Source organism: Pipistrellus hanaki, assembly GCF_964339955.1.
Source record: "Pipistrellus hanaki genome assembly, chromosome: 18".
Lineage (NCBI taxonomy): Eukaryota > Metazoa > Chordata > Mammalia > Chiroptera > Vespertilionidae > Pipistrellus > Pipistrellus hanaki.
Window position 1 is genome coordinate 25,234,910 of NC_140520.1, and position 25,164 is coordinate 25,260,073.

General features: G+C 52.1%; 1 protein-coding gene across 2 annotated transcripts in view; it reads left to right on the forward strand.

Moving 5' to 3' along the window:
* PTPN14 (protein tyrosine phosphatase non-receptor type 14) overlaps positions 1-24,859 on the forward strand; it is a 142,903-nt gene extending 118,044 nt beyond the window's left edge. For both annotated transcript variants that reach the window (XM_084865526.1, XM_084865527.1), the window contains 7 exons: positions 75-1,597; positions 3,076-3,219; positions 4,774-4,992; positions 8,997-9,125; positions 11,097-11,331; positions 13,449-13,612; positions 17,690-24,859. In XM_084865526.1, the coding sequence (XP_084721652.1) occupies positions 75-1,597; positions 3,076-3,219; positions 4,774-4,992; positions 8,997-9,125; positions 11,097-11,331; positions 13,449-13,612; positions 17,690-17,818 (2,543 nt within the window). In that variant the 3' untranslated portion in view covers positions 17,819-24,859. The remainder of the gene's footprint in view (positions 1-74; positions 1,598-3,075; positions 3,220-4,773; positions 4,993-8,996; positions 9,126-11,096; positions 11,332-13,448; positions 13,613-17,689) is intronic.
* The last annotated feature ends 305 nt before the right edge of the window (positions 24,860-25,164 follow it).

Genomic DNA, 25,164 nt, shown 5'->3' on the forward strand with positions numbered 1-25,164 from the left:
GGCTTAGGTGAGGGTAGACTTGGCCGCGGCAGGGCGGTGTGGGGGCTCACGTGCCTCTGTTTGGCCGCCTGCAGACAGCATCTTCCACGGGAACGAAGACGCCTTCTACTGCAACTCGCACAACAGCCTGGACCTGAACTACCTAAACGGCACCATCCCCAACGGCAGCGTGTGCAGCGTCCACAGCATCAACTCCCTGAACTGCTCGCAGAGCTTCCTGCAGGCGTCGCCCGTCTCCTCCAACCTCAGCATCCCCGGGAGCGACATCATGCGGGCCGACTACATCCCGAGCCACCGGCACAGCGCCATCATCGTGCCGTCCTACCGGCCCACCCCGGACTACGACACCGTCATGCGCCAGATGAAGCGGGGGGTGGTGCCCGCCGACAGCCAGAGCCAGTCCCTGAGGAACCTCAACATCCTCAACACCCACGCCTACAACCAGCCCGAGGACCTGGTGTACAGCCAGCCCGAGATGCGGGAGAGGCACCCCTACACCGTCCCCTACGGGCCGCAGGGGGGCTACGGCAAGCCGGTGGGCCCGTCCGACCCGGCGGCGCCGGCGGCGGGGGGCCCCAAGAACAGCGCGGGGCCCTGCAGCAAGCCGGGGGCCAGCGCCATCTCCCACACGGTGAGCACCCCGGAGCTGGCCAACATGCAGCTGCAGGGCGCGCACGGCTACCACCCGGCCCACGTGCTTCAGAACCACCTCTTCCGCCCGCCGCCCCCCTACCCGCGGCCCCGGCCCGCCACCAGCACCCCGGACCTGGCCAGCCACCGCCACCGCTACGTCAGCGGCAGCAGCCCCGACCTGGTGACCCGCAAGGTGCAGCTGTCGGTGAAGACCTTCCAGGAGGACAGCAGCCCCGTGGTGCACCAGTCCCTGCAGGAGGTGAGCGCGCCCCTCACGGCCCACGCCAAGCACCACGGCGCCGTGAACAAGCGCCACAGCCTGGAGGTGATGAGCAGCATGGTGCGGGGCATGGAGGCCATGACCCTCAAGTCCCTCAACATCCCCATGGCCCGCCGCAACACGCTCCGGGAGCAGGGGCCCCCCAAGGAGGCGCCGGGGGGCCACGAGGTGCCCCAGCTGCCCCAGTACCACCACAAGAAGACCTTCTCGGACGCCACGATGCTGATCCACAGCAGCGAGAGCGAGGAGGAGGAGGAGGAAGAGGAGGAGCAGCAGCGGCGGCCGGCCGAGCCCGCGCCCCCCCGGATCCCGGGCCTCCGCGGGGGGACCGTGGAGTACAGCGCCCAGCTGCAGGCGGCCCTGGCGCGCATCCCCAAGAAGCCCCCGCCCGAGTACCCCGGGCCCAGGAAGAGCGTCAGCAACGGGGCGCTGCGGCAGGACCAGGCCGGCGTGCCCCCCGCCGTGGCCAGGGCCCGGGGGCTGCGGCACGGGCCGGCCAAGGCCGTGAGCGTCTCCCGCGCCGACCAGCTGGCCGTCAACGGGGCGGCCCTGGGCCCGTCCCTCTCGGAGCCCGACCTGACCAGCGTGAAGGAGCGGGTCAAGAAGGAGCCCGTGAAGGAGCGGCCGGTGTCCGAGATGTTCTCCCTGGAGGACAGCATCATAGAGAGGGAGATGATGATCCGGGTGAGTGCCCTCCTGTCCCCTCCCGGGCCATGGGTGGAGGGGGGCGGTTCACACGCTGGCCCCCCTCCCCTGAGCCTCTGCTGCTCCTTGTCCCTGAGGACGTTCACGGCGGGAGCACGGGCTGCAGATGCCGAAGAAGGTGCGAGGCGCGTGCAGGGGCAGGTTAGGGGTGGAGAGGGGCCTTCTGCATTGAAACAGGTGGCATTTTATTTCACAACACGTCGTGCTTGCCCCTTCAAAAATACACCTTCCCTTCTCCCGCATGGGTGCCAATGGGCGCGCTTGGCACAAAGCGCAGTCATGGAGTTAGGGTGTCCCAGGCTGGGGGTGTGGAGGTTGGGGTTGTGGGGGTCGTGGCCAGTGTTTGGCTGTTTATTCAGGATCCGACTCTCGGTGTGAGCTGCGAGGGGCTCACCTTCCTGCACCTGCTGATGTTTTGTGTTTTCCCCTCCCCAGGGGAAAGCTTATTCCCCCCCAGTTAAATGCTAAAAGAACAACATCTCCTGAGCGTTTTCCGTGTCAGTCAGTGTACGTGTCAGGATGGCTCACCGATATTGACCGGCCTGCATGCAGAGAGACAGCTTGAGTTTCAGATTTTTTTTTTTTAATAGACGGTTAACACAAAGCCAAGAAAAGTTACGGTAAACTTGGAAGTTTACTGTTGAGCTGCAATTCCCCGTTAAGCTTAGTCTATTGAGAATTCAGATACATGTATGCTTGTATACACACACACACACACACACACGCACACATGCACACACATGCACAGTGGGAATCAAACTGGAAAGAACCGTCAAGGGCCACTGTTGAAGGCAGCCAAGTTCCCGGGTTCAGAATCTAATCTGCAACAACTTCAGACAAACCTTGGGAGCATCCTCAGCCTCTCAGGGTGGCCATCCATGGAATGGTCCAGGTGTCTGCAAATGGTTTCATTTATGTTTGGGTCAAAACCTCAAACTGTAACCCTCATCTGTTTATATGCTTTATTTATTTATCTTTTTTTTTTTTAAAAAAAAAAAATGTGTTATTGATCTCAGAGAGGGAGAGGGAGAGAGAGAAACATCAATGATGAGAGAGAATCATTGGTTGACTGCCCCCTACAGGCCCCACACTGGGGATCGAGCCCACAGTCCAGGCATGTGCCCTGACCAGGAATGGAACCGTGACCTCCCGGTTCATAGGTCGACACTCAGTCCCTGAGCCGTGCCGGCTGGGCTGTGCGCAGCCTTGGCTATTATTTGTTTGTCGTGTGTCCGTCTATTCATCTGCTTTAAACTAAAAGCACAGGGGTCCTGGCGGGACGGGCTTCCTCGGGCACACCGTGGGAAGTACTGGGTAGGCTGTGTTTGACTTCGCCCAGCTAATGGTGGCTGTCTGCATTCCTTGGCTGGGGAGCTACAGATTTGGGGAGATTAAAACACATTCCAGAATGCTCCCGGTATTGTAAACAATGAGAACATGCCTTTTCTTGCCACAAGAATCTAGAGAAGCAGAAGATGGCAGGCCTGGAGGCGCAGAAGCGGCCTCTGATGTTGGCGGCACTGAACGGTCTCTCGGTGGCGCGGGTCCCGGGGCGGGAAGACAGCCGAGTCGATGGCACCCGGATCCTCATGGACGAGAGGGTAAGCCCTGGGCTGGTCAGGCACGTGATTCATTCCCTGTGCTCTTCGGATTCCTGAGCCTCTCTCCTTGCCCGAACACGCCAGCTCCGAGGTTCAGGCGGTGAATTAATTCTTCAGGTTGAGATCACGACGGAGTCTAACGTGTTGTAGTCAGTGGGCCCCTTCCAAGTACCTGCTGTTTCTCAGTCAAGGTGGCGCAGCGATGACTGACTGAGAGGGCAGCCCCGAAAGCCCCTCATGGGCCACGTGGCCCGGGTCAAGCCACTCGTTTTCTTTGGGCCTCTCTCCCTTTTTGCAAACCTGAGGAAGCTGCAAAACGATTTCTGTAGCTCTCAGTGTCTGTGTTTTTTTGTTTTTTTAAAAGTATATTTTATTGATTTTTTTTACAGAGAGGAAGGGAGAGGGATAGAGAGTTAGAAACGTCAATGAGAGAGAAACATCGATCACATGCCTCCTGCACCCTGCCCTCCCCCCACCACCCCCCAATCAGGAATGTGCCCATCACCAAGATACATGCCTTTGACTGGAATCAAACCCAGGACCCTTGAGTCCACAGGCCGATGCTCTATCCACTGAGCCAAACCAGTTTCGGCTCAGTGTCTGTGGTTTTTATGAATGATGAGCATGTGTGGAATTCTCTGTGACGCCATCCCCTCCACCCACGGTCAGAATGAGGTGCACGTTAGTGTTTCCGAGGTGGAGACAGTGCTCCCTTAGCTCCTGACACTGCAGTCAGAGGCTAAAGAAGCAGGCTTCCAGTGCTCGTAACAGCAAGGTTTTAGACTCCTGTCGGTAAGTATGAAGTATTAGAATATTTTTAAAGCCAGAATGACTTTAGAGGAATGGTTTAATCCCGCCGTCAGCAAACTGTGGCTCGCGAGCCACATGCGGCTCTTTGGCCCCTTAGAGTGTGGCTCTTCCACAAAATACCACGGCCTGGGCGAGTCTATGTTGAAGAAGTGGCGTTAGAAGAAGTTTATGTTTAAAAACATGTGGCTCTCAAAAGAAATGTCCATCGTTGAACTGTTGATATTTGGCTCTGTTGACCAATGAGTGTGCCGACCACTGATTTAATCCAATCAGTACCTATTATTGTAATTGGTAGTTTGGCTGTGGGAAAAATAAAGTGGGAGGGGGGTTTATAAATCCCCAGAACTGCTGGACTGTGGACCAGCATCCTATTAATATTTATCTCAGTGAAATGGGCTGTGTGCATGGAGAAAAGGGGGTTTGGATAACCATCTCCTCACAGTAAGGCTTTGAACAGAGTGTGTCACTAACACAGACACCAGTTTTGAACCTCACCCCATTTGCCTGGCTTCCCAAATTTGTCCTGTTGAAGCTGTGAATGGGAAGGACGTTGGTGGCTGGACAGCAGAAACTAGCACTGTGGTTACTAATGAGACCAAATCATCAAGCATTCCTTGGGCATCATGACACTACTTAACCAGCAGCCTCCCTGTCCGTATTTAAAGAAACCCGGTGGTTTATTTGGGATTTCGGGGTTGGGGGGGAGAGAGCGTTCAGTGAGCTGAAGGTTCATTTCTGTTGCAGTTCAGGACCCTGAAGAAGAAGCTGGAGGAGGGAATGGTGTTCACAGAATACGAGCAAATCCCAAAGAAGAAGGCGAACGGCGTTTTCAGCACGGCGGCCCTGCCGGAAAACGCCGAGCGCAGCCGGATCCGCGAGGTGGTCCCCTACGAGGAGAACCGCGTGGAGCTGATCCCCACCAAAGAGAATAACACGGGTTACATCAACGCCTCCCACATCAAGGTGAGCCGCGAGCGGGCGGGCCGGCAGGGTTTGTCGGAGATGCCGGGGTCAAAGGTAAAAATGCAGGGAGGGGAAAAAATGCAGGACGGCTGCCACTGTGCATCTTGGCTTGTCCCCAGACCCCGAGGGAATGTTTTTGAACTTCTGGGCTTTTTCTGACTCAACTGGAAGGGCATGCCCAGCACTGCAGACAGAAGGAAGCTGGCGGCCTTGGCAAAAAGCTCGGGTCAGCTATTTCTGAAGCTTGCTCTCTACAGAGGATTTAACCGTTCCTTCTCCTTGTGGGTTAGAGCTCTCCCCCACACTCACAGGGGAACGGAGGACTGTCCTTTTCCATTTGTAAGGAGCGGGCGATGGAGACTTGGGGAGTCCCAGGCGTTATCTTACTGCCACGGAGGCTTTTATGATGCTCAGGAGTCACAAAACTTAGCGTTCTCCCTGGTAGTACGACAGGTGATGGGTTTAACACCTGCAGTCCCAAAGTTGCATGATGTTTAGGAGAGTGGGCGAATGTAGTCGTAAACCATGGGGGTGAGCTTGCTAGTGACTCTTGAGAGATTTGCCTCCTTATCCAGAGCAAACTGCAGCTCTTTGGCCCCTGGAGTGTGGCTCTTCCACAAAATGCCACGGCCTGGGCGAGTCTATGTTGAAGAAGTGGCCTTAGAAGAAGTTTATGTTTAAAAAAATGTGGCTCTCAAAAGACATTTCAGCCATTGTACTGTTGATATTTGGCTCTGTTGACTCATGAGTTTGCTGACCACTGCATTAGGGTCATTACATTTTTGTTAATATTTCAGAAACGTAAACCTTTTTTTATCTCAGTATTTTGTAGGCTTTAAAATTAGTCAGCTTAGTTTGGCTCCAGTTGGAATTCAGAGGTAAGAATGCTTGTGTTAGATCAGTGGTGGGCAAACTCACTGGTCGACAGAGCCAACTATCCACAGTACATCGATTGAAATTCCTTTTGAGAGCCACATTTTTAAAACGTAAACTTCTAACGCCACTTCTTAAACATAGACTCGCCCAGGCCGTGGTATTTTGTGGAAGAGCCACACTCTAAGGCAGTGTTTCCCAACCTTCTCTCATGATGAGAATCACCTGGTGGAGTTGTTAAAACACAGATTCCTGAATCCCAACTAAGAAGTGCTAAACTAGAATTTTTGAGAACATATAGGTAAAATTGCATACCTAACTTAGTGCTCTGTATATAACATCTGTGTTAGAGCACTAGTTAAGTATACAATTTTACCTATATGTTCCCAAAAATTCTAGTTTAGCACTTCTTAGTTGGGATTCAGGAATCTGTGTTTTAACAACTCCACCAGGTGATTCTCATCATGAGAGAAGGTTGGGAAACACTGCTCTAAGGGGCCAAAGAGCCGCATGTGGCTCGGGAGCCGCAGTTTGCCGACCACAGGGTTAGATGTTTCCTGAATCGCTTGCCTTCCTCCGGGTCCCTGATAACAGAACATATGTATTTAGATCGTCACCATTTGCTTTCTTGTCTGAAACAGAAGAATTTATTCACGTACCGCTGTTAGAGCCGTTGTCACAGGCCGTTTTTAAACAGGAGAAGGCTCACGTTATGAGTCTGATGTGATCGGTACCTTAGAAACCTGTTTCTGGCTTTGCCCAGAGTTATTTCCTTTCTTCCTTGGACTTCTCAACTGTACCCAGATCCTTGGTAGATTCCTCTGAGCCTCCAAAACACAGCCAGATGTCTGGCTCCCGTATCGGTTATAACAGTTTTGAATCAAAATATGAAAAGTGAACCGGGGTGGGGTGTGAGTGTTTTTGCACACAGGGCATAGATAACCACATATATTTTTGTAGTGTATCAGGAAGTACTGTCAAAAGAAATATAAAAGAGTGTTATCCTGGATCAGGTTGCATATTTTGCTCTCATTTTTTGAGAACAAGAACGAAAACAATAATTAAAAAAAACACAAAAAACCGAGCCCCAGGAAACTGGTCTTAAGTAAACTGATGCTGGTGCAGGCCATGAGCTTCATCTGGCTGGACTCACAATGGCCAGAATAATGTGGTCCCACAAGGATGCGACTCCCACAGCTGCTTTTATTTTTTATTTTTTAAATATATTTTATTGATCTTCCACAGAGAGGAAGGAAGAGGGATAGAGAGCTAGAAACGTCAATGAGAGAGAAACATTGACCGGCTGCCTCCTGCATACCCACTTCCGGGGACGTGCCCACAACCAAGATACATGCCCTTGACCGGAATCGAACCTGGGACCTTTCATTCCACAGGCCGATGCTCTATCCACTGAGCCAAACCGGTTTCAGCCACAGCTGCTGCTTGATAGCAGGTCTGTGGGAATCTTTTGTGGCCATGTTACACCGTCTTCGCCTTTGGCCCGGCCTCCCCTCCCCTTTCCCATCTGCCGTCTGGACAAAGCTGTGCCCGCGCACCGGCCCTGCCCACGGGGTGTGCTGAGCGGAGGCATTCCCTTCCCCGGTGTTCTCCGGGGCCCCCGTTTCATCCTGCGGACCTGGGTTAGACACGGGTGCGTTCCATCGGCCCGCAGAGCTTTGCAGGAACTTGTCTGGGCTGTTGGGAGCGAGCGGTGCGTTTGTTTGCCAGCGTTTGTTCCCTGGGTTCCGAGCAGCCGTTAGCACAGAGCGGATTTATTTGCTCCAGAGGTGGAACCACATCTGTGAAGTCTACCTCCGTAACACTGGCGGTTGTGTTTCTAAGGCAGTTTTTAATGCCCTCCTGTCAATACTTGGAATTTGCTGGAAGGCCCTGGGCAGCAGCAGCAGCAGGCTCTGCAAGTATTTAAGGCTCCTATATGTTGGATGCCAGGGAGGCTAATGTTTAAAGTCATAGCGCCACAGATAACCCGGTGCCTGGCCAGCCAACAGCTAGATGGATGATATCCCCAGCCCCTGACCTGGCTTGGCTTGCCAGCATTGACCTGAACATGCCTTGTGCAATGAGGCAGTTCACAGACACTGTTTTTTTTTATTTGAATCAAGTTAGCATCTAGTTTCATAAAACAGATGAGGTGGGGGAAGTTTCGAACCGTGACCGCTTCATTGCTCCTAGGACTAGGTGGAGATCTGCCCCGGTGGGGTGTGAGGGGCCTGACTCCGCAATGCCAAGGCGCAGGCATGGAAGGGGACGTGAAAGAAGCCTCGCAAAGGCCGCCATCTCCTCCGGATGGCACGGCCTTCAGCACTCAGCTCACAGCTTGCTGTGGTTGTCCGCCGCTGGAATTTACAGCTGTAGGATTCTCCTCCCAAGGCCGCTCTGAGCTGTATGGGGTAGCGATTTTCTAAAGCCATCTCACGGCTCCCGAGTTTGGCTGGATGCTGGGGAATGGCAAAAGATCATGTGTGGTTGACTTAAGTGCCTCCATGACACCTCCACCGTGTGTGGCGGGTCCAGCCGAGGTTCATGACAACTGTCCGTATCGGGTCCGCAGCAGCAGGAAGACATTCCTCCTGGAGGGTCTCCTTCCACGGTGCACGTCGTCATAGCTTGACAGGACGCCAGGGAGCTCTGTTTCTCAAACCGGGGGTCACGGTATAGCAGAGTCCACTTAGAGTCAGGACCAGTTTGGGGGGTGTTGTTGTTTTTTTTGTTTGTTTGTAAGTAGACTAGAATAGAGAAAAGAATGGAAATGATCAAAGTGCATGGCACACAGGCATAACTCTTGTTTCTGTAATAAATTCTGTTAGGCCACACACACACACACACACACACACACGCGCGCGCCTATTCATCTAACGTGTGTGTGTGTGTGTGTGTTTGTGTTTATGTATATGTGTGCTTTTAAAAAAATGCGCTGCTTTGCACCTAATTCCTGGGGGTTGCAGTAAGAAGAGAGGGTTAATGGCATTTTCATGCGAGAATGTCTCCGTAGCCCCCTGCGGCCTCAGGGGTTTTGATGTTGGCACAGAGCCATGTGGCCGCCCCCTGGTCAGCAGGTAACGCCATCCTGGATTGGGGGCTGCCTCACCGATGCTTTCCTTGGTTTGTAGGTGGTGGTTGGCGGGGCCGAATGGCACTACATCGCCACGCAGGGGCCCCTGCCGCACACGTGCCACGACTTCTGGCAGATGGTGTGGGAGCAGGGAGCCAACGTGATCGCCATGGTCACCGCAGAGGAGGTAAGGGGAGCGGCTGGCAGCCGCCTGGCCAGGGGAGGGGTGGCCAGAACATGGGCTTTGTGTCGGGGACTGGGCTGCTCCGGAAGCTTCCTGCGGCACCACGTCTCTGCAGAGCCTCTTCCGTGGGCATTGCACGTGTCTCCTCTCCTCACTTCCCCGTAGACGGGTTTCCTTCTCCAAAGAGAGTCTGTTGGCTTCCATTTTCACCAGCTTTTCACTCTTTTCCCTGCATTGCCATGAATGAAAAATTAAACCGTAAAGAACCAGCTCACTTTTGTGTGCCAGACAACACAACCCATAGTCTCTGCCCCGGGTCGAGGACCTGGGCTGCTGTGGGTGAATGGGCATATACTTGTTCCAACCACGGCCATGGCCGGCCGACACCCGTCATGCTTATTGCAGAGGGAGATGGGAGCTGTGGGTCCAGTAGAGGTTCTTTATTCTTTTCTTTTCTTTTTAATGTATTTTATTGATTTTTTTTTTTTCAGAGAGGAAGGGATAGGGATAGAGAGCTAGAAACGATGAGAGAGAAACATCGACCAGCTGCCTCCTGCACACCTCCTACTAGGAATGTGCCTGCAACCAAGGTACATGCCCTTGACCGGAATCGAACCTGGGACCTTTCAGTCCGCAGGCCGACGCTCTATCCACTGAGCCAGACCGGTCTCGGCAGGTTCTTGACTCTTTAGGGAGAGGAGGAAAATGTGTTTTCTTCCTTTGCCAAGTCACGCAGTCGTTCTGTTGTACCTGGAGAGGTCTCCGTTATGGAAATGGGCACAGGCCACCGCGCAGCTCACCGGGAGCTGCGGTCTTTGGGGGGGAAAGTGTTTTATGTTTCTTTTCTTGTCACATTCTCAGTGTTTTATCTTAACCACTTCCTTTTGTTCCTTTCGATCCATTGTAACTTACGTTTTTTGAAGTCATTTAAGGAAATAGCTTCGTGTGGTTTTTACCCCTTCGCTAATAATTTTTTTAAAATATATTTTTATTAATTTCAGAGAGGAAGGAAGAGGGAGAGAGAGATCGAAACACCCATGATGAGAGAGAATCATGGATCGGCTGCCTCCTGCAAGTCCCCCACTGGGGATCGAGCCCACAACCGGGCATGTGACCTTGACCGGAATCGAACCTGAGACCTTTCAGTATGCAGGCCGATGCTTTATCCACTGAGCCAAACCAGCTAGGGCTTGCTAATAATTTTTAAAGGTGGGGAACAGAGATAATTGAAAAGAAATCACATTTTCTCCATGGACTGTTCCGAGCAGTTGCTTTCCAGAGCGGCCCATTGGAAGATAGTGGTGGCCCTGGCTGGGAGGTTCCGTTGGAGCATCGTCCCGAACACCAGATTTGCGGGTTCGATTCCCAGTCAGGGCACATACCTAGGTTGAGGGTTTGATCTCCGTTTGGGGAGCATACAGGAAGCAACTGATTGGTGTTTCTCTTTCACATGGATATGTGTGTGTGTCTCTTTCTCAGTGTGGTCTAATAGAGAGAGCCCTGGGCTGAACATCAGAATTGACCACTAAGACGCTGTCACTCCCCTGCCTAAGGTCGCTCCATCTCCTTGGGCAGCTTCCCACTGTCTGTGGAGTGAAATCCAAACTGCCTCCCATGGACCAGGAGGCCTTTCCGACCTCCTGGCACCCACCTTCCTCCTGTTTCTTTACCACCCCAAGCGTGTTCTCACCTCTAGACTCCGCCACTCTGGCTCTTCTCTCTCCAACATTCAACTGCAGCTCAGCAGCGAATCTTTTACATGTCCCGTTGCTGTAGCTACCATTGTGCATCTTCTTATGGGTCTTAGCTGAGATTTGTAGGATCTAGTCTGTGATAGACACTGCACAGTGCTACTGAGTTAGTGACTTAGAAGCTATTCACGTTCCCCCCTACGCTCAGATTTTGAGATTAAGAGGATAAGCTGCTGGCTTCCCCTGACTAATTTTCCCAACTTCACTTTTGTGTGTGATTCAGGAGGGCGGACGCACCAAGAGCCACCGCTACTGGCCCAAGCTGGGCTCCAAGCACAGCTCAGCCACCTATGGCAAGTTCAAGGTCACCACGAAGTTCCGAACCGATTCCGGTTGCTATGCAACCACCGGCTTGAAGGTCAAGCACCTTTTGTCTGGGCAGGAAAGGACAGTGTGGCATTTGCAGTACACGGACTGGCCAGATCATGGCTGCCCCGAGGATGTCCAAGGATTTCTGTGTAAGTGTTCCCTTCCCAGCCAGGGTTTTACCAACTGAGTCAGTGGACTGATCTGTTGGAGGTGAAATGGAAAGAGAAGATGCTTTCTGTTAAGTGGCAAAAGTATTCTAACAGGGACGTATTCATTTCTTCTCATGCGGGACAGAGAACACAAATATACTGTGTGTCACTTACCCTGTTCTCTTTACCTTTTACGCAAGTAAGCTAAAACTGTGGTCAGCTAATTGACTCCACTCTAATTTAGAACTTTCCTCATGACTGAATCATTATTCTGATACACGTTTGAACCTTGAAAACATGCTAAGTCAGCCCTGGCTGGTGTGGCTCAGTTGGTTGGGCATTGTCCGTCCCCTGCACAGAATGGTTGGACACTGAAAGTAGAGAAGAGAAAGATGATCAGAATCAAATAATCTAGAGAACACGAAAAGATTCCTGCCCGTGTTTCGATCAGATTCCCTGGATACAGAATGCTAGGGCCATCCTCCAGAGGTGTTAGTACGAGTGCTAGGGAAGCATCCATTCAAACCCAGTTCCTCTGTGTTGCAGGGAACACCATTAGATGGTAGCATCTGCCACATTGGTCATTTCTTTTACTTTATAATTTAGCACAAGAAACCCTTGTCTCTCGTTTGGGAACATTGCCTTTTGTCAGAGAGAATGCGCAGTTGCCCGGTATCCCTTCCCCCTCGCAGAAACACCGAGGAGAGAACGCCAGGCACAGGGTGGCTCATGCTAGCACCCAACAGCAACCAGTCTAGTCAGCTTAGGCTGTCTTCCCTCTGTTTTTATTTATTTATTTATTTTATTTTGGTTTGTTTGTTTTGTTCTCTCACATTTTACATGACTCCTGGTGGTGCTAGTAGTAATAGGTGTTGTGTTTCTTTCAATGTATTTATTGATTTTAGAGAGAGAGGGTGAGAGATAGAGAAACATCCTGCATGTCCCACACTGGGGACCGAGCCTGAAACCCAGGCATGGGCCCTGACCAGGAATCAAACCAGTGACCTAGTTCATAAGTCAACGCTCAACCACTGAGCCCACACCAACCAGGCAGGAAAAGTTGTTTATTTGGTAAACTCAGTGACTTGGTAATGAGATAAGCGAACAAGGAAAAACAGTTCTTATTGACTGTATGGAAAGCAGATGCTACTGGATGAACCAGACCGAGGGGCACGCCCTTTTTCCTCTCCACCAATGTGAGCATCTCCCTGAGCCCCTTGTATGTAGCTCCATCAGGGTGAGCCTTTCCTTTCCGAGTGCCCAGGCCTTCCAACCTGCTTCTCCCTGAGCCAGCGACTGCAAAATCTCATTTCTGAATCGACTTCCTCCACTTCCTGGCCTGTTTTAGAAGTACATGTATACCCTTTTTTTTTTTTTTTTTTTACGGCCATGAAGGACAGACAGTGTAATTTTTCACTTGTGCCCCAATGGAGTATGAACAGACCCCCCTCCCCCTGGCCCTGCTGAGCTAGGCAGTTGCTGGGAGGGATGGGGAAGGTAGCAAGATTCCCCCCAAACATGTGGCCTCCAGCAACGGGGCAGGGGGGTGGCTTACCTTGAGCTATTCCACCAGGTGAGACCCAAGCTGTAAAGCAGGTGTCCCCCCCCCCCCCCCCCCCCGGTGTCTATTTTAAAATCTAAAAATGAAGCCGGGCCTTGGCTGACACCCGCTCACTCAGTGAGGGGAAGGGAGAGGGCAGATGGAGGCCCTTCCCACCAGACACCGGCGCTGCCAGGCGGGCGTTTCCAGGGGACCCCGCCGGGGCTCTGCTCCCCGGCTGTTGACGGGAGGAATTGCTGTAAGTAATGTCGAGGCTCATCTGCTTGGGGGACTTGGGGATTTGCAGAGGGGAGAACCGAATTTAATTTTTAAAGAAGAACTATTTAATTCAAAGGACACATTCTCCCGTGGACTAATGGACTCCCAGCTGGTCCCTTCTGGCTCCGGGACTGGGCCGTGGGTGCCAGCCAAATCATTAGTGTCTTGTAAGAACTGTAAATCATTGTCACTTAAAAAAAAAGAAAAAAAAAGATTCTCCATCAGTTTTGGCTTCCCCCGGCTCCTGGATGCAGGGCCCCGCGGGGCTGCCCTGACGGACGTGCCCTCTGTCTTGCAGCCTACCTGGAGGAGATCCAGTCGGTGCGCCGGCACACCAACAGCATGCTGGAGGGCACCCAGAGCCGGCACCCGCCCATCGTGGTCCACTGCACCGCGGGCGTGGGCCGCACCGGCGTGGTCATCCTCTCCGAGCTCATGATCTACTGCCTGGAGCACAATGAGGTGAGTCCCCCAGGGCCTCCCGAGCCCGCCGCCTGGGGACCAAGCTGGGCCCTGGCCAGGCCTGCACCTTCTCTCCCGGCCCAGCTCCCTCTGTCCTGACAAGAGCTTTCCACAGCCTCCATCCCTGCTCTGGCTCTGACATTTGTCTTTCACTGCCCCGTGCGGACACCCATGTCCTCTGGAGAGGTCCGAGTGTCCCATAGGGACCGGTTAGAAAGTCTGATCTTCGTCAGCATGGACTTCCAGGAGCTGGCGGGGTTGTGTAGGCCGTCTGGCTTCATCGTGAGTACTTCCCCGTGGTGCGTGGTTTGGTCACACGACGTTTCCATGCGTCTGGCGTGTCTGGGATGTGTGTGGGCCTCCAGCCTACGTGAAAGTGCGTGTAGTGCACAAGGCTTTGGCATCCTTCGGAGTGGGTTTTCTCTAAAGGGGGTGGTTGCTGGCTCCGGTCTAGACGGGCAGTGGCCGGAGTGACAGAGCGAAGTGGGCATCTGAGTGCCTTTGCCGAGGTCAGGCCCCGCTCCTCTCCCTGAAGCAGGGCTGTGGCCGAGGTGGTGCCCACAGGGTGCATGGCATCCCTTCCTGCTCCAGCCAGGTCTTCACTCTGAGGGGCTTTGGATTCCCTCAGGATGAACGGCACTGGGGGCCGGTACCGCCCGCTGTTTGTGTATGTGGGGCTTAGAATGGCTGTCGCGTGTTCTGTCTTAGTGGGGTCCTCACAGCAGCCACGTAGAGGGGCTGGGCACATGCCAGTCCTCCTGCTTTACGGATGGGGAAACTGAGGCCCAGGCACTGTGCAGTGGCTTGTCTGGAGCCCCGAGGCTCTGAAGCAGTGGTGCCACGCTGAGAAACGAGATCTTCTCCCTCCCCCCTTCCTCCTCCCCAGCCCCATGATTTCCTTCTCCGCTCTGCCTCCAACTTCAAGTCTCCTCAGGTTCCGGTTCATTTTTCCAAATTACACAGCTCGGAGGACCTGAGGACACTTTCCAGGTGGCTCGGTAGCTTTTCGGGAAAGTTACAACACACGTTCTGCGAAGGAATTGAGGAATTGACGCAGTAATATACGGGTCTACTCATTACTATCCGTGATTTGAAAATCAGATTAACTACTACCCCATGAAATTCGTTCTAGAGTAACTTGCAGGGAAACAATCAATGCTAAGTTTAAACATGTTCAAAGGACTGTAAACTCCCTTCCTGCCTATAAAGTTCATCTTGGAAGCTTCCAGTCTGTAGGATGCCGGGGAGGAGTGTTCGCAAGAATGTGGCCTAAGGTTGGAAAACACCGAACGTTCTGGTGAGGAGCAAGACGAGGAATCAGTTGAGACTGCGTCACAGAGGTTTCACCATCTTCTAGGAGCTTCTGTCCTTTTGTCTCACATGACAGTTCTGGGTTGCTTGCTTCTGCCACTGTTGGAAGTCTCTAGTAGAGTGGATTGCTTGCCACCAAGTCCCAAATCCACTCAGCACTGGGAGATGGGATGAGATGGGGTGGAACCAGGGGACCAATGGCTTGAGCATTCTGTGGGCTTCCCTGGGCTACCGTGGGCTCCCCTGGGGTACTGTGGGCTCCGGGGGGTGAAGGAAGGGCCTCGCCATCTCTTGCCCCCACCCACCCATGTCTCTTTCTCCCTACTCCCATCACTTTCTTCCCCTTCTCTTCTCCATTCCCCATGCACTCTTCTGCTCCCCGTCCTCCTCTTTAACTTGAGAAGCTATTCTGTCCATCTTGTCTGGAGACCCATTAAAGGCCAAGCCTCAGTGAGGAGATGACACGAAGGCTCATTGATCACCAGATGTTCCTGGCCCAGCAGAACGTACACACAGCGCATATCAGAGCCAGCATGGCACCGAGGGAGGGACCCGGCCATGGGGGCCTCGCGTGGACTTGATGAGGGCTCGGGCGATTAAATTCTCCTCTCCGGTGTGTCCAAACATAGCGGATTTCCTCCATGCCCAGTCGCACGCCAGAACATTCTTGGCCGGAACGTGGTCAGTCCAAAAGGGACTTCTGTTCCCATTGATATTCAAAGATAGCTGGATGACTCATTTTTCACTTCCCTTCCCCAGCACAAATATAGCTGGCCTTATCTGCCCGTTTCCCATCAGTGCCATTGGTAGATGGTGAGGGAGAAAAACGTTCTCCACTCTGTTCTGCTTCAGGCCTGATGAGAAAGCTCCAAGCTCTTATTTTGGGAGAAGAATGGAACACGTTTAGTTTGTTCATTTGTGGGTTTTTTTCTACAAATATGAAAATGTATGTCCTATTATTTTCCTGTCTAAACTTTCCTGCCTCCTTTCCATGGCTTCTGGATTAACCCCCTTTATGTTTTATTCTCAAATCCATGCAGTTTTAATTTTGTCAGTGAAATGCCTTTTCTTCTCCCTGAAGCAAAGATGTGTGAGGTCAGCCCCTATGAGGGGATGGGAGGGGACTCACCCAGGCTGTTCCAGAAAGCCTCTTTGTGGCCCCTTGCTTTTGGTCTCAGAATGTTTACCTGTCACGTTTTAATGCCCACACGTTTTATGGTCAATAATACTCTCTTTTGGCCCCTGGAGTTAATTTCAAATGACCAGGTTAACACCAGCCAAATAGCAAGGTGGCTTGGTCTTCCTGCTTTTCTGAGTTGGTTATTCCTCCTTCATAGAGCAGGGAGGAGAAAATGCCTTCCAAGCAAGGCTGAGCGAGCATCAGCTTCCTCATAATTCCTTGGGTTAGGGCCAGTGGCCATCAGCGCCTGTGAGAGTGAATCTTCAAGGCAACGGGGACTCTTACCTTGAGGACCAAGGGACCCTTCTTTGTCTTATCTCCAAATTGCACCTTATCAGATAATTGCTCCTTGGGGCTGAATCTTATAGGCTATCAAGATGGTGGTGGGGATAGAAGAGGAGGTGGTGGTGGAGATAGTAGGATGGTGATGGTGGTAGCAGAGATGGAAGTGGAGGTGATGGTGATGATGATGATAATAATGAAAATATAACAACAGCTAACCTGTATTTAGTGTTTACATATGCCGGCACTATTATAATGGTTTTCCAACTAGAGAAGCCTTTACAGTTAACTCTGTGGGAAGAGTCTTATTAGCACCCTTGTGTAACACAGGAAATAAAGGAATGTGTCCATATCCCACACCTAGGAAGTAGAGTGGTGCTTCAGCAGGTGATGGTTCATTTCATAATATTATAAAATGGTCATGCGTGGTCTTTAAGAACTGTGTGCAGACATTGTGCTCAGTGCTTCACATGGATGTCTTTATTATGATCCAGGAAGTAGGTATGTGATCCAGAAGCTAATACCCCATGTCAGTCACTAACCTGGGCAGGGCCACTGTGCCATTGGAGGATCCTTGTCCTTATCTACAGGTGAAGAAAGGAAGATCAAGAGATGGCATAAATCCTACCGTTGGGCCACGATAGGGTTGAGACTACCAGTTGGGTTTAACTCCAGCCTCTATGTTTTCTCTAACACACTGGTCTGTATTTTATATACCTTGTTTCCCCAAAAATAAGACATCCTCCGAAAATAAGACCTAGCGTATGGAAAGATAAGACATCCCCTGAAAATAAGACCTAGCGCAACTTCGGGAGGAAAAAATTAATATAAGACACTGTCTTATTTTCGGGGAAACAGGGTAGCACATCCCTGGCTGGTGTGGCTCAGTGGTTGAGTGCTGACCCATGAACCAGGAGGTCACAGTTCCATTCCCAGTCAGGGCACATGCCCGGGTTGTAGTCTCATTCCCCAATATGGGGTGTGCAGGAGGAGGCGGCCAATCAATGATTCTCTCTCATCCTTGATGTTTCCATCTCTCTCTCCCTCTTCCTTCCTCTCTTTGAAATCAATAAAAACATATTAAAAATAAGATACAGTAGCATATCCGTGGCACGTGCCAACCTGGTTCTCCAACTGCTGGTATCAAGTCTTTGATTGGGAAAATCTACAGGGGGCTGAGTCCTTTGCTCCCTCCTGTGCCTGTGCGTGGACAGCGAAGGAACGCTGCTCGGACGAGGGAATGGGGAAGTACCCCCGGGAAGCTCCCCATCTCAGGACCTTGTGCTTTTTCTCTCTTCTTGCAGAAAGTGGAAGTGCCCATGATGCTGAGGCTCCTCCGGGAGCAGAGGATGTTCATGATCCAGACCATCGCTCAGTACAAGTTTGTCTACCAGGTCCTCATCCAGTTCCTCCAAAACTCCAGACTCATTTAACCCCCGGACCCAGCCCCATCGTGCAGATGGGGAGGCGCCTCCAGACAGAGCCCGCGCCCCCAGCAGGGCACGGATGGCTGGAGCCGGCAGGACACGGGCTCCCTCATCCCGGGAGCCAAGATGCTTCATAAACATCATGTATTATTTTGTATGAGATAATTTATTTTTTTCCCCCTTTTGGAATAACTTGTGTGAATCATTGTAATGGCAGTTTTGATGGCAATGTAGTGCTTTTCATTGGAACCACATTTTGACTGATCTGCATTGTAACGTGTTGGTAGGGAAAGGTCGCCTGGTGGATCATTTGGGGGACAGAGGCAGAAGGGGAGCACATCTCTGGTGAAGTTGCAGCCAGATGGGTAACCAACCCTGAAATCCATCAGCTTAATTGCTCATGTCCAAATCAAAGATGGCAAGAAAATGAATTTATCCTAAAATGTAAAGGTGAGGGTGCCAAGACCTTTTTTCTCTGAAGGAAAAAAAAAAAAAAATCTGCTCTTCTCTTATATTTTGGGCTCGGGAGCCTTGATGGACAGATTCCTCCCTTCTTCCTTCGATCCTCACCCTCAGTAGTCTTCCCCCAGTCCCTCCTCCAACCTTGAGTGACAGCCGGAGCAGCTAGTGGAAAGGCTGCATTGACTGTGCAGTCATCCTTGCCCACGCTGAATGGGGAGCTTTGTTTGCATCTTTCCCGACCACCCATTAACCTGGGCTCTGGAGGCTGTGTTTCCTTGCCAGGGGCTGCACCCTCAGTATTTGCAGCTTCTCCTCATTTGCTCGGTGGGTGCCAGGCTGGTGGCCTTGGAGGCCCTGGGCCAGGCCATCTGTGCAGCTCGGCGTCTTGCCTGATTGAGAGAAGCAAATGGACCAGAGTGAGAAGAGAGACAGGAAGGCCCTCGATCCTGCGTTTGTTTAGGATGGGTGTGCTGGACGGGGGTCTGAAGGTCAAAAGGCTGGGGCGTTCTGTCTGTCCGTGAGCTGCCAAGTCATTGGGAAGATTACAAAGGAGACGGTGGAGAACGCTGACTTATGGGGGGGGGGGGGGGGGCTGACTCTCAGCAGGGGTCCTGGCCAGGAGCCACACCAAGTGTGACCCTACTGTGCTCATGCCATCTCCAGACTTTGGTCTGTGGGAGTGGAACTCAGCGCGCTCAGGGCTCTGTCAGCGTAGGCCTGGCCCCCGTGATGAACGTGGGGGAGTTGGTCTCGCACAGAGCCCTGTGGTGGTCCCTCCTTTCCCCATACAATCCACTCTGGTCATTGTCCACGCTGCCTTCAGGGAAGCTCCGCCCCCCTTTGTCTCTTCCTGGGCCTTCACTGGCCCCTGTGCTTCAGAATTTCTTAGGTCAGTACACAGATATTCCATGCACTTTCCATCTTGCTGAGTTTGGGGGGCATTTTCTTCTCTAGTTTTTCTTGAATGTAACTTTTAAATTGTTTTGCTCCCCGAATCGACCACTGTGGTGTTCTACCGTGCCTTCTTCTACTGCTGCTTTTATTTTCTTCTTTGTCTCTTCCTGGGCTGGAAATACAAGGAAAGAAGACCCTCAGAGCAACTAGAAAGAAGAGTTTGCCTCTTTAACTTATTGTCATCACACACCAATGGACGGATGGGTGTGGACACAAGTCCCCATGAACTGCTTTGGCATAGGAATCGGCTCAGCTTCACATCTGGCCAGATGGTATGATTTTTCTCTTTTTTAGACTCAGAGTCTCGGGTGATGGAGGGCCTTTTGTCTTCTACCCCATGGTCTAAAGGAGTCTAATAACTTCAGCTGAGCTCTGCAGGTCCCGGAATTTTGGTTTAGATTCTGAAAAAGAAAGCCATTAGCATGCCATGTATTTCCAGCGGAACAGAGCTCACAGCCCTCACCCAGGCGCCTCAGGACTTGGATCATCCACAGGCAGAGAGGAATTGGTTTCCTTTCCTTAGATTCAGTCCATCCTTGGATTATTCTGCTGTGAGGGATGTCTGAACAGTGGGTCTGCAAGTGCCTGCTTTATTGTTTGACGAACTGTCAGTTTGTCTCTCTCATCTCGTGGGCCACAGCGTCGGCGGTGCTGACAGGTCTCGTGTGGGCAGCCCATAGATCTGCTGTCTCTTTGAGCTCATCACTCACGGTCCCCTCTTCAACCTGTGCACTGTGGCTCCTGTGCTCCAGGAGTACTCAATGAATGCAGGAAATGAATGGGTTTAATATCCCGTTTCCCAGCCAAAGTTTATGTTGAAACCCAAAGGCAAACATTGAACGTTATGCCCCATCTTCCCTTTTGAAAAACAAGTGCTTTGGGTCCTTCAGCACATTTTGCATTCCTTTCCACGGCTCCCAGCAAATGCCAGCCCTTCTCCTGTTCAATTAGCGGCCGCCACTTAAAGTTCTTCCAGTGGCATCTGCATAATCATTGCCCAGAGATGCTTTGTATCCGGGAAGCCTGCCAAGGAATAAACCTTGAAGCAAAAGAGTATTAAATTAGTTATCTAGTTAGAGCTTTTGGAATGAGTTCCTGATGATGTACCAAGTCTGAAGCCGGGGCTGTTGGAGAGTCTGTTTGCTGTGGTTTGGGTTTGAAAAGAGAAAATTAAAAAAGTTTCTCAACAACAAAGCCCTCCAACACATCCAGGCCTCTGGTTCTGAAGTTCTCCAGGTGACATGCTTTGTTTCTTTAATCCTCACTCATCTGGATGCCCCGGCCCCGTGTTTGTCCTTGCTCAGTGCGGCCGCTGGATTGTGGGGGCAGAGTTTGATGTCTTCATCCTGGAGCTGAGCCTGTGAGCTTCATTTCTCCAAGGAGACACCACCTTTCAGTAGCATTTCCATCTACAGACACCTCTCCCTCTGGACAGGAGGTAGCGCACATTGATTTCTCCAGCTGGGAGCAGTACGATGAGGGAAGGGGGAAACCTCCACATGGAATACTTGGAGTCATAGACTTCCGAGAAGCCCAAATACAGGTAATCTCACTTTCCTACTTTTTGTGGTCCTAGACTGAGATGAGGAGCTCCATTTTTAACTAATCATTATCATCGTTTGCCTAGGGAGTCACTTGTCCATCTCGGCTCCTTCCTTGTGGGCTGTTCTCCGAGATTTGACCCTGGGCTCGCCCAGTGCTCACCTCACCTTCATCCTGTTGCCCTCAGCTCCTGTGGTTCAGTTATCAGCCCCAGTGGGTACGGCAAGTCAGCGTTTTTCTTCAGTTGCTTCCTTTTCTATCTTTCCCAGCTGACTCTAGGTTGGCCCATAGGAAATCTCCAATAGTTGGACCATATTTTACTTATAACAACATGGGTCAACCTAATCTGTCGTGTGTTTCTTCCCCCAACACAGTTATTGATCCCACCACACAGAAAGATGGCATTTTTTCCGAACAAGTGCCGTAGCTCACGGAGGCCTGTGCAGTGAGTCTTGCTCTGGTGATTGTCGCCTCACTCGGAGGGGCCCGGGTGTCCCCGCAGAGATGTCGGTACATGTTGATTCTGACGGGCGGGCTTGGCCATCAGGAGTGTCACCCTGGGGGTTTTCTGCTGCTGTCTTTCCTGGCTGTGCCATCGGTATGAGCTGTCCTCAGCCCAGGGGTTAGGGAACGTGATGTGCGACCCCCGAAGGTGGCCTCCGACTTCCACTGCGTGCTTGGCGGGAAAACGGGTCTAGTTATGGATTCTTTTGGGGCAGATAGTCCACCACTTGGGGTGGGAGGCAGGTGCAGGGAGCTCAGATTCAAGGACTGGGATTGGGTCGGATCCACGTTCCTCTATCCTTCATTCCATCCCAGTGTCAGGGGTAGCTGGGCTCCTGGGGTAGGACGCTTCCAGAGGCACCCAGTGGTCACTGTCGGGCTCTTGGGGTGGCCCTGGGTGGGAACTCAGCTTCCTCTTGTTTTACCAAAGATTCTGCTGCTGCTGCTGCTCTGTCTCATTGCCTGTGGTTTTTACCAGACGTTTTCTCACGCTCTTAGGTAGTGATTCCTTTTTTGGTGAGCACAAAGCAACAACCCATCCCACACCACCTCTAAGTGGAGAAGTTGGGGTTTTCCGTGGACACCGTACACCCTTCCCAGTGGCCCACAGCTCTGTGACTGACAGACTGGTTGGCCTTGTGGGGTGGGAATCGCTAGGGTGCTCAGTTGTGTTTGACACTTCCCTTGAGTGAGCTCCGAGTGAGAATACAGAATGGTTTTGTTTTGCCTGTTTATGAGGCCCTGGGTGTGTGTGGGGGTGAGGGATGGGTGGGGGGTGACAAAAGCCTGGGAGAAATGTGAGGTGTGTCCATTCCAATTCCGCCAACCCATCAACTCGAGTGGGCAAGCACTGTTATCCAGACAAGACCACCTTTCTTGTCTTTGCCAGCTTAATCCATCTGCAGGCTGCTCTCCAGGCCGCACCAAAGGGCTCTGTAAAAATGCCCATGAGCCTGCGACGGTGCGGTTTGGTGCCGTAAAGGGGAGGATGCACAGCCCTCCCTTCCCAACAGCAAATCCAAGGGCACGGCCTTGGAAGGCAGCAGGGCCAGAGTTGAAGTGCAGCCTGGGTTTGACAAGCAGCTGCTTGGAAGTCCCTGCTCCTCCTGCCACCCTCGGGGCCATCAGGATCCTTCTGTCCAGAAAGTGCCTTACCCTTGCCCGGGGAGGAGATAGGAATGGGGAGAGGAGGGGGAGCTTTTAGATCAGCCCTGAGGTTAGTATCAAAACATTCACAATAATCTTCCGGACCTGAGGATGTCTGTCCTGAGCCCTTGTTTGTGGTTCTAAGCCGTGTCTTCACTGCTGGCAGAGCGCTCGATGGTGCCCTGGGTTCTGGTGGTGCCTCCCCTCGCTTGCCGGTAACTGATCCTTTCCTGGCAGCCTGACCAGCGGGGTTCTGCTCCTCCAGGGGCTCCAGGGTTCGCCATGGCAGCTCCCGGGCAGCTTCGTTCCCCGTTCCTGTCCTTTGTGCAAGTGCTCATGGTCAGGACCCAGAAGGGGAGGTGTCAGGACAGTGACTGCAGTTGTTCCTTGTCTTGTCGGGGGAACTGGGGGGCCTACCTTGTGATGTCACCTCTTCCTTCCCAGAGCACCTCCCTCCCCTGGGCCGGGCGGACCCCGGCCTGCTCTCCGCTCACTGTCACCAGCACACCGTTTCTTCCCCTGCCTGGTCAGGGTGGCCCCTACAGAATGGTTCCATCTGGTCACCGAGAACCACTCTTCAGCCTCTCCGAACGATGTCATTAGGAAGTCAGATTTTGATTTTTGGAAGTTACGTCGTTTCAAGGAGCAGGAGATCTGGCAGGTGGAAATAACCAGAATGGAAACAGCTGCCCGACCCACCCACTTTTTCCCGCTTGGCCATGCCTCTTCCCCCGTGCCCCCAGCACGAGAGATGAAGCTAGGATGGACTCGATGGCCGGCCCTGCTGAGAACTGCAGCAGCACCCGCTGTTCCTCTCATGGTAACCTACGTGGGTTCCCAGCGGCTGCATTGGGCACATGGTGTGCGTGGTCCGATGTATTTGTTTCTAGCTTCCTCCTGTCCCCATGCCCCCTCCATCCTGGCCAGGATCAGGGGCGGCGCCAGCTCCCCAGGCACTTCCACATCTGTCACCCAGGGGAGGGGCAGGCAGGCCACTCATCCACTCTCTAGCGAACCCCGTTCTCCTTCCTCAGCCTCCTCCTCCAGGGAACCCCCCCGCCCCCCACCTGACACAGTTTCAAGGAGAAAGCTGCCTGGGGTCTCTGGGGTCTCGGTGTGGCCGGGGTGGTGCTGTTTTGCTGAAATCTCAGGAATCCTGCTTTGAGCGTAGGGAGGTGGTTCTCAGGGCTGGGGTGCCTGGCGTCCTGGGCACTTCTCAGGGGCCTCCCTCCTCCCTCCGCTGCGGGATAGCTAAATAGTAACCTTCAGCAGAGAGCTGAAAGCTGTTCTCCGGAGCCATTTTTTTTCTTTTTTTCCAACTTGAACGTTGTCAAATGTTACTGCCGGGTCCCTTTCGCTGAACTTTCTTGCCACTGCTTGGAATCTTCCCAATCCTACTCTGTCCTTCCAGGAGTGAGGTTCCTCTTCCGTAGAGATGGTTCCCTGGCATTTCCTTTGTTCCTCTCCTAGCTCACTCCTCCGAGGAGCCTTAACGTGGAAAAAGAAAGGGTTACACATGCAGATGACTATTGACTCTATAACCTTACGTAGCTTGTGTTGCTTCAGATAACAGGCTTATTATCTAATAGTTTGTTCCCCTGGACCGTTGTCCCGCGACTTCATTCAGTATTTGGATGCTTTCCTTGGTCTGTGTTTCATACAATGTCGTGCATTGTGGTATCCTCCGAACCACTTGACACTGAACAGGTTTCAAGTCCAAAGGATGTACAGACAGGTCCGCCGCTTAGAAACGAGTTGGTTCTGAAGGTGTGTGGGTTCCGCCCACAGAGGCCTGGCCTCCAGCGCAGCTGAAATCTGGGGTTGGGTCGGCCAGAGCTGGTTGGCTGCTGTGCTTTCCAGGGCTGACCCGGAGAGGTAGCCACCTGGCACGCTGTTGCTATGAGCAATGCATTCCGGGTTGGGACTTGGGATCCTGAGTTGCCACCTTACAAATGGAAGCCCTGCCTCTCTGTTACTGACTTGTAAGGGGAGAGAGAGAGTGGGGAGTTCGTAGGACATTCCCTAAGTGGGGAAATGGCTTATCCATGTTCATTGTCAACTCGGCTTTGTTATACACTCCCTCTCAATTTAATAATATTAAAAGCCTTAAGTAAAACTATGCATGCTATTTGATGTGCTTTTTTTTTTTATATCAGTCAATAAGCTTGTGCTTGGCAGTTTTGTACACAGGTATGCGGTGTATAAAACTGACTTTTTGACAGTATTGTTTGCACTGTTTCCTATCTGTTTTTATAACGTCTTATTTCGATACTGGCCCTAGTTGCCTATTGTGTATGTTCTCACTGCCCGTGTCATGGCTGTGAAATGTTTCATACGTGCCTTTACAAATGTGAGATCTTTATTCTAACCTTTTTTTATATAAAAGATATCTATGATTGACATATTGCAATAAACTTTTTTTCCCCCCCCAGAGAAAAACAGTTGCGTTTTCTCTCTTCTGTACTGTGTGTGTGTGCTTTTGTTGAAAGGGTTATTTTCTCAGGGACAAAGGCCTGGGAACCTCTCCTTTTCAGTTTTCTAACACCCATTTATTTCTACTCACATTTTATTCCTGTATAACGTGATCATACTAAAGAATTAGTTTGCCATTTCCAGAGTGGTCACTGTTGGAAAAAACATCTGAATGGGCTGATCGCTAGGCAGATGGAGTGAAGACGACACGGAATCGGACCCTCCTCACCAATGCTGTGATGACCCTCATGGGGCGCCAGGTCCCTTCCCCC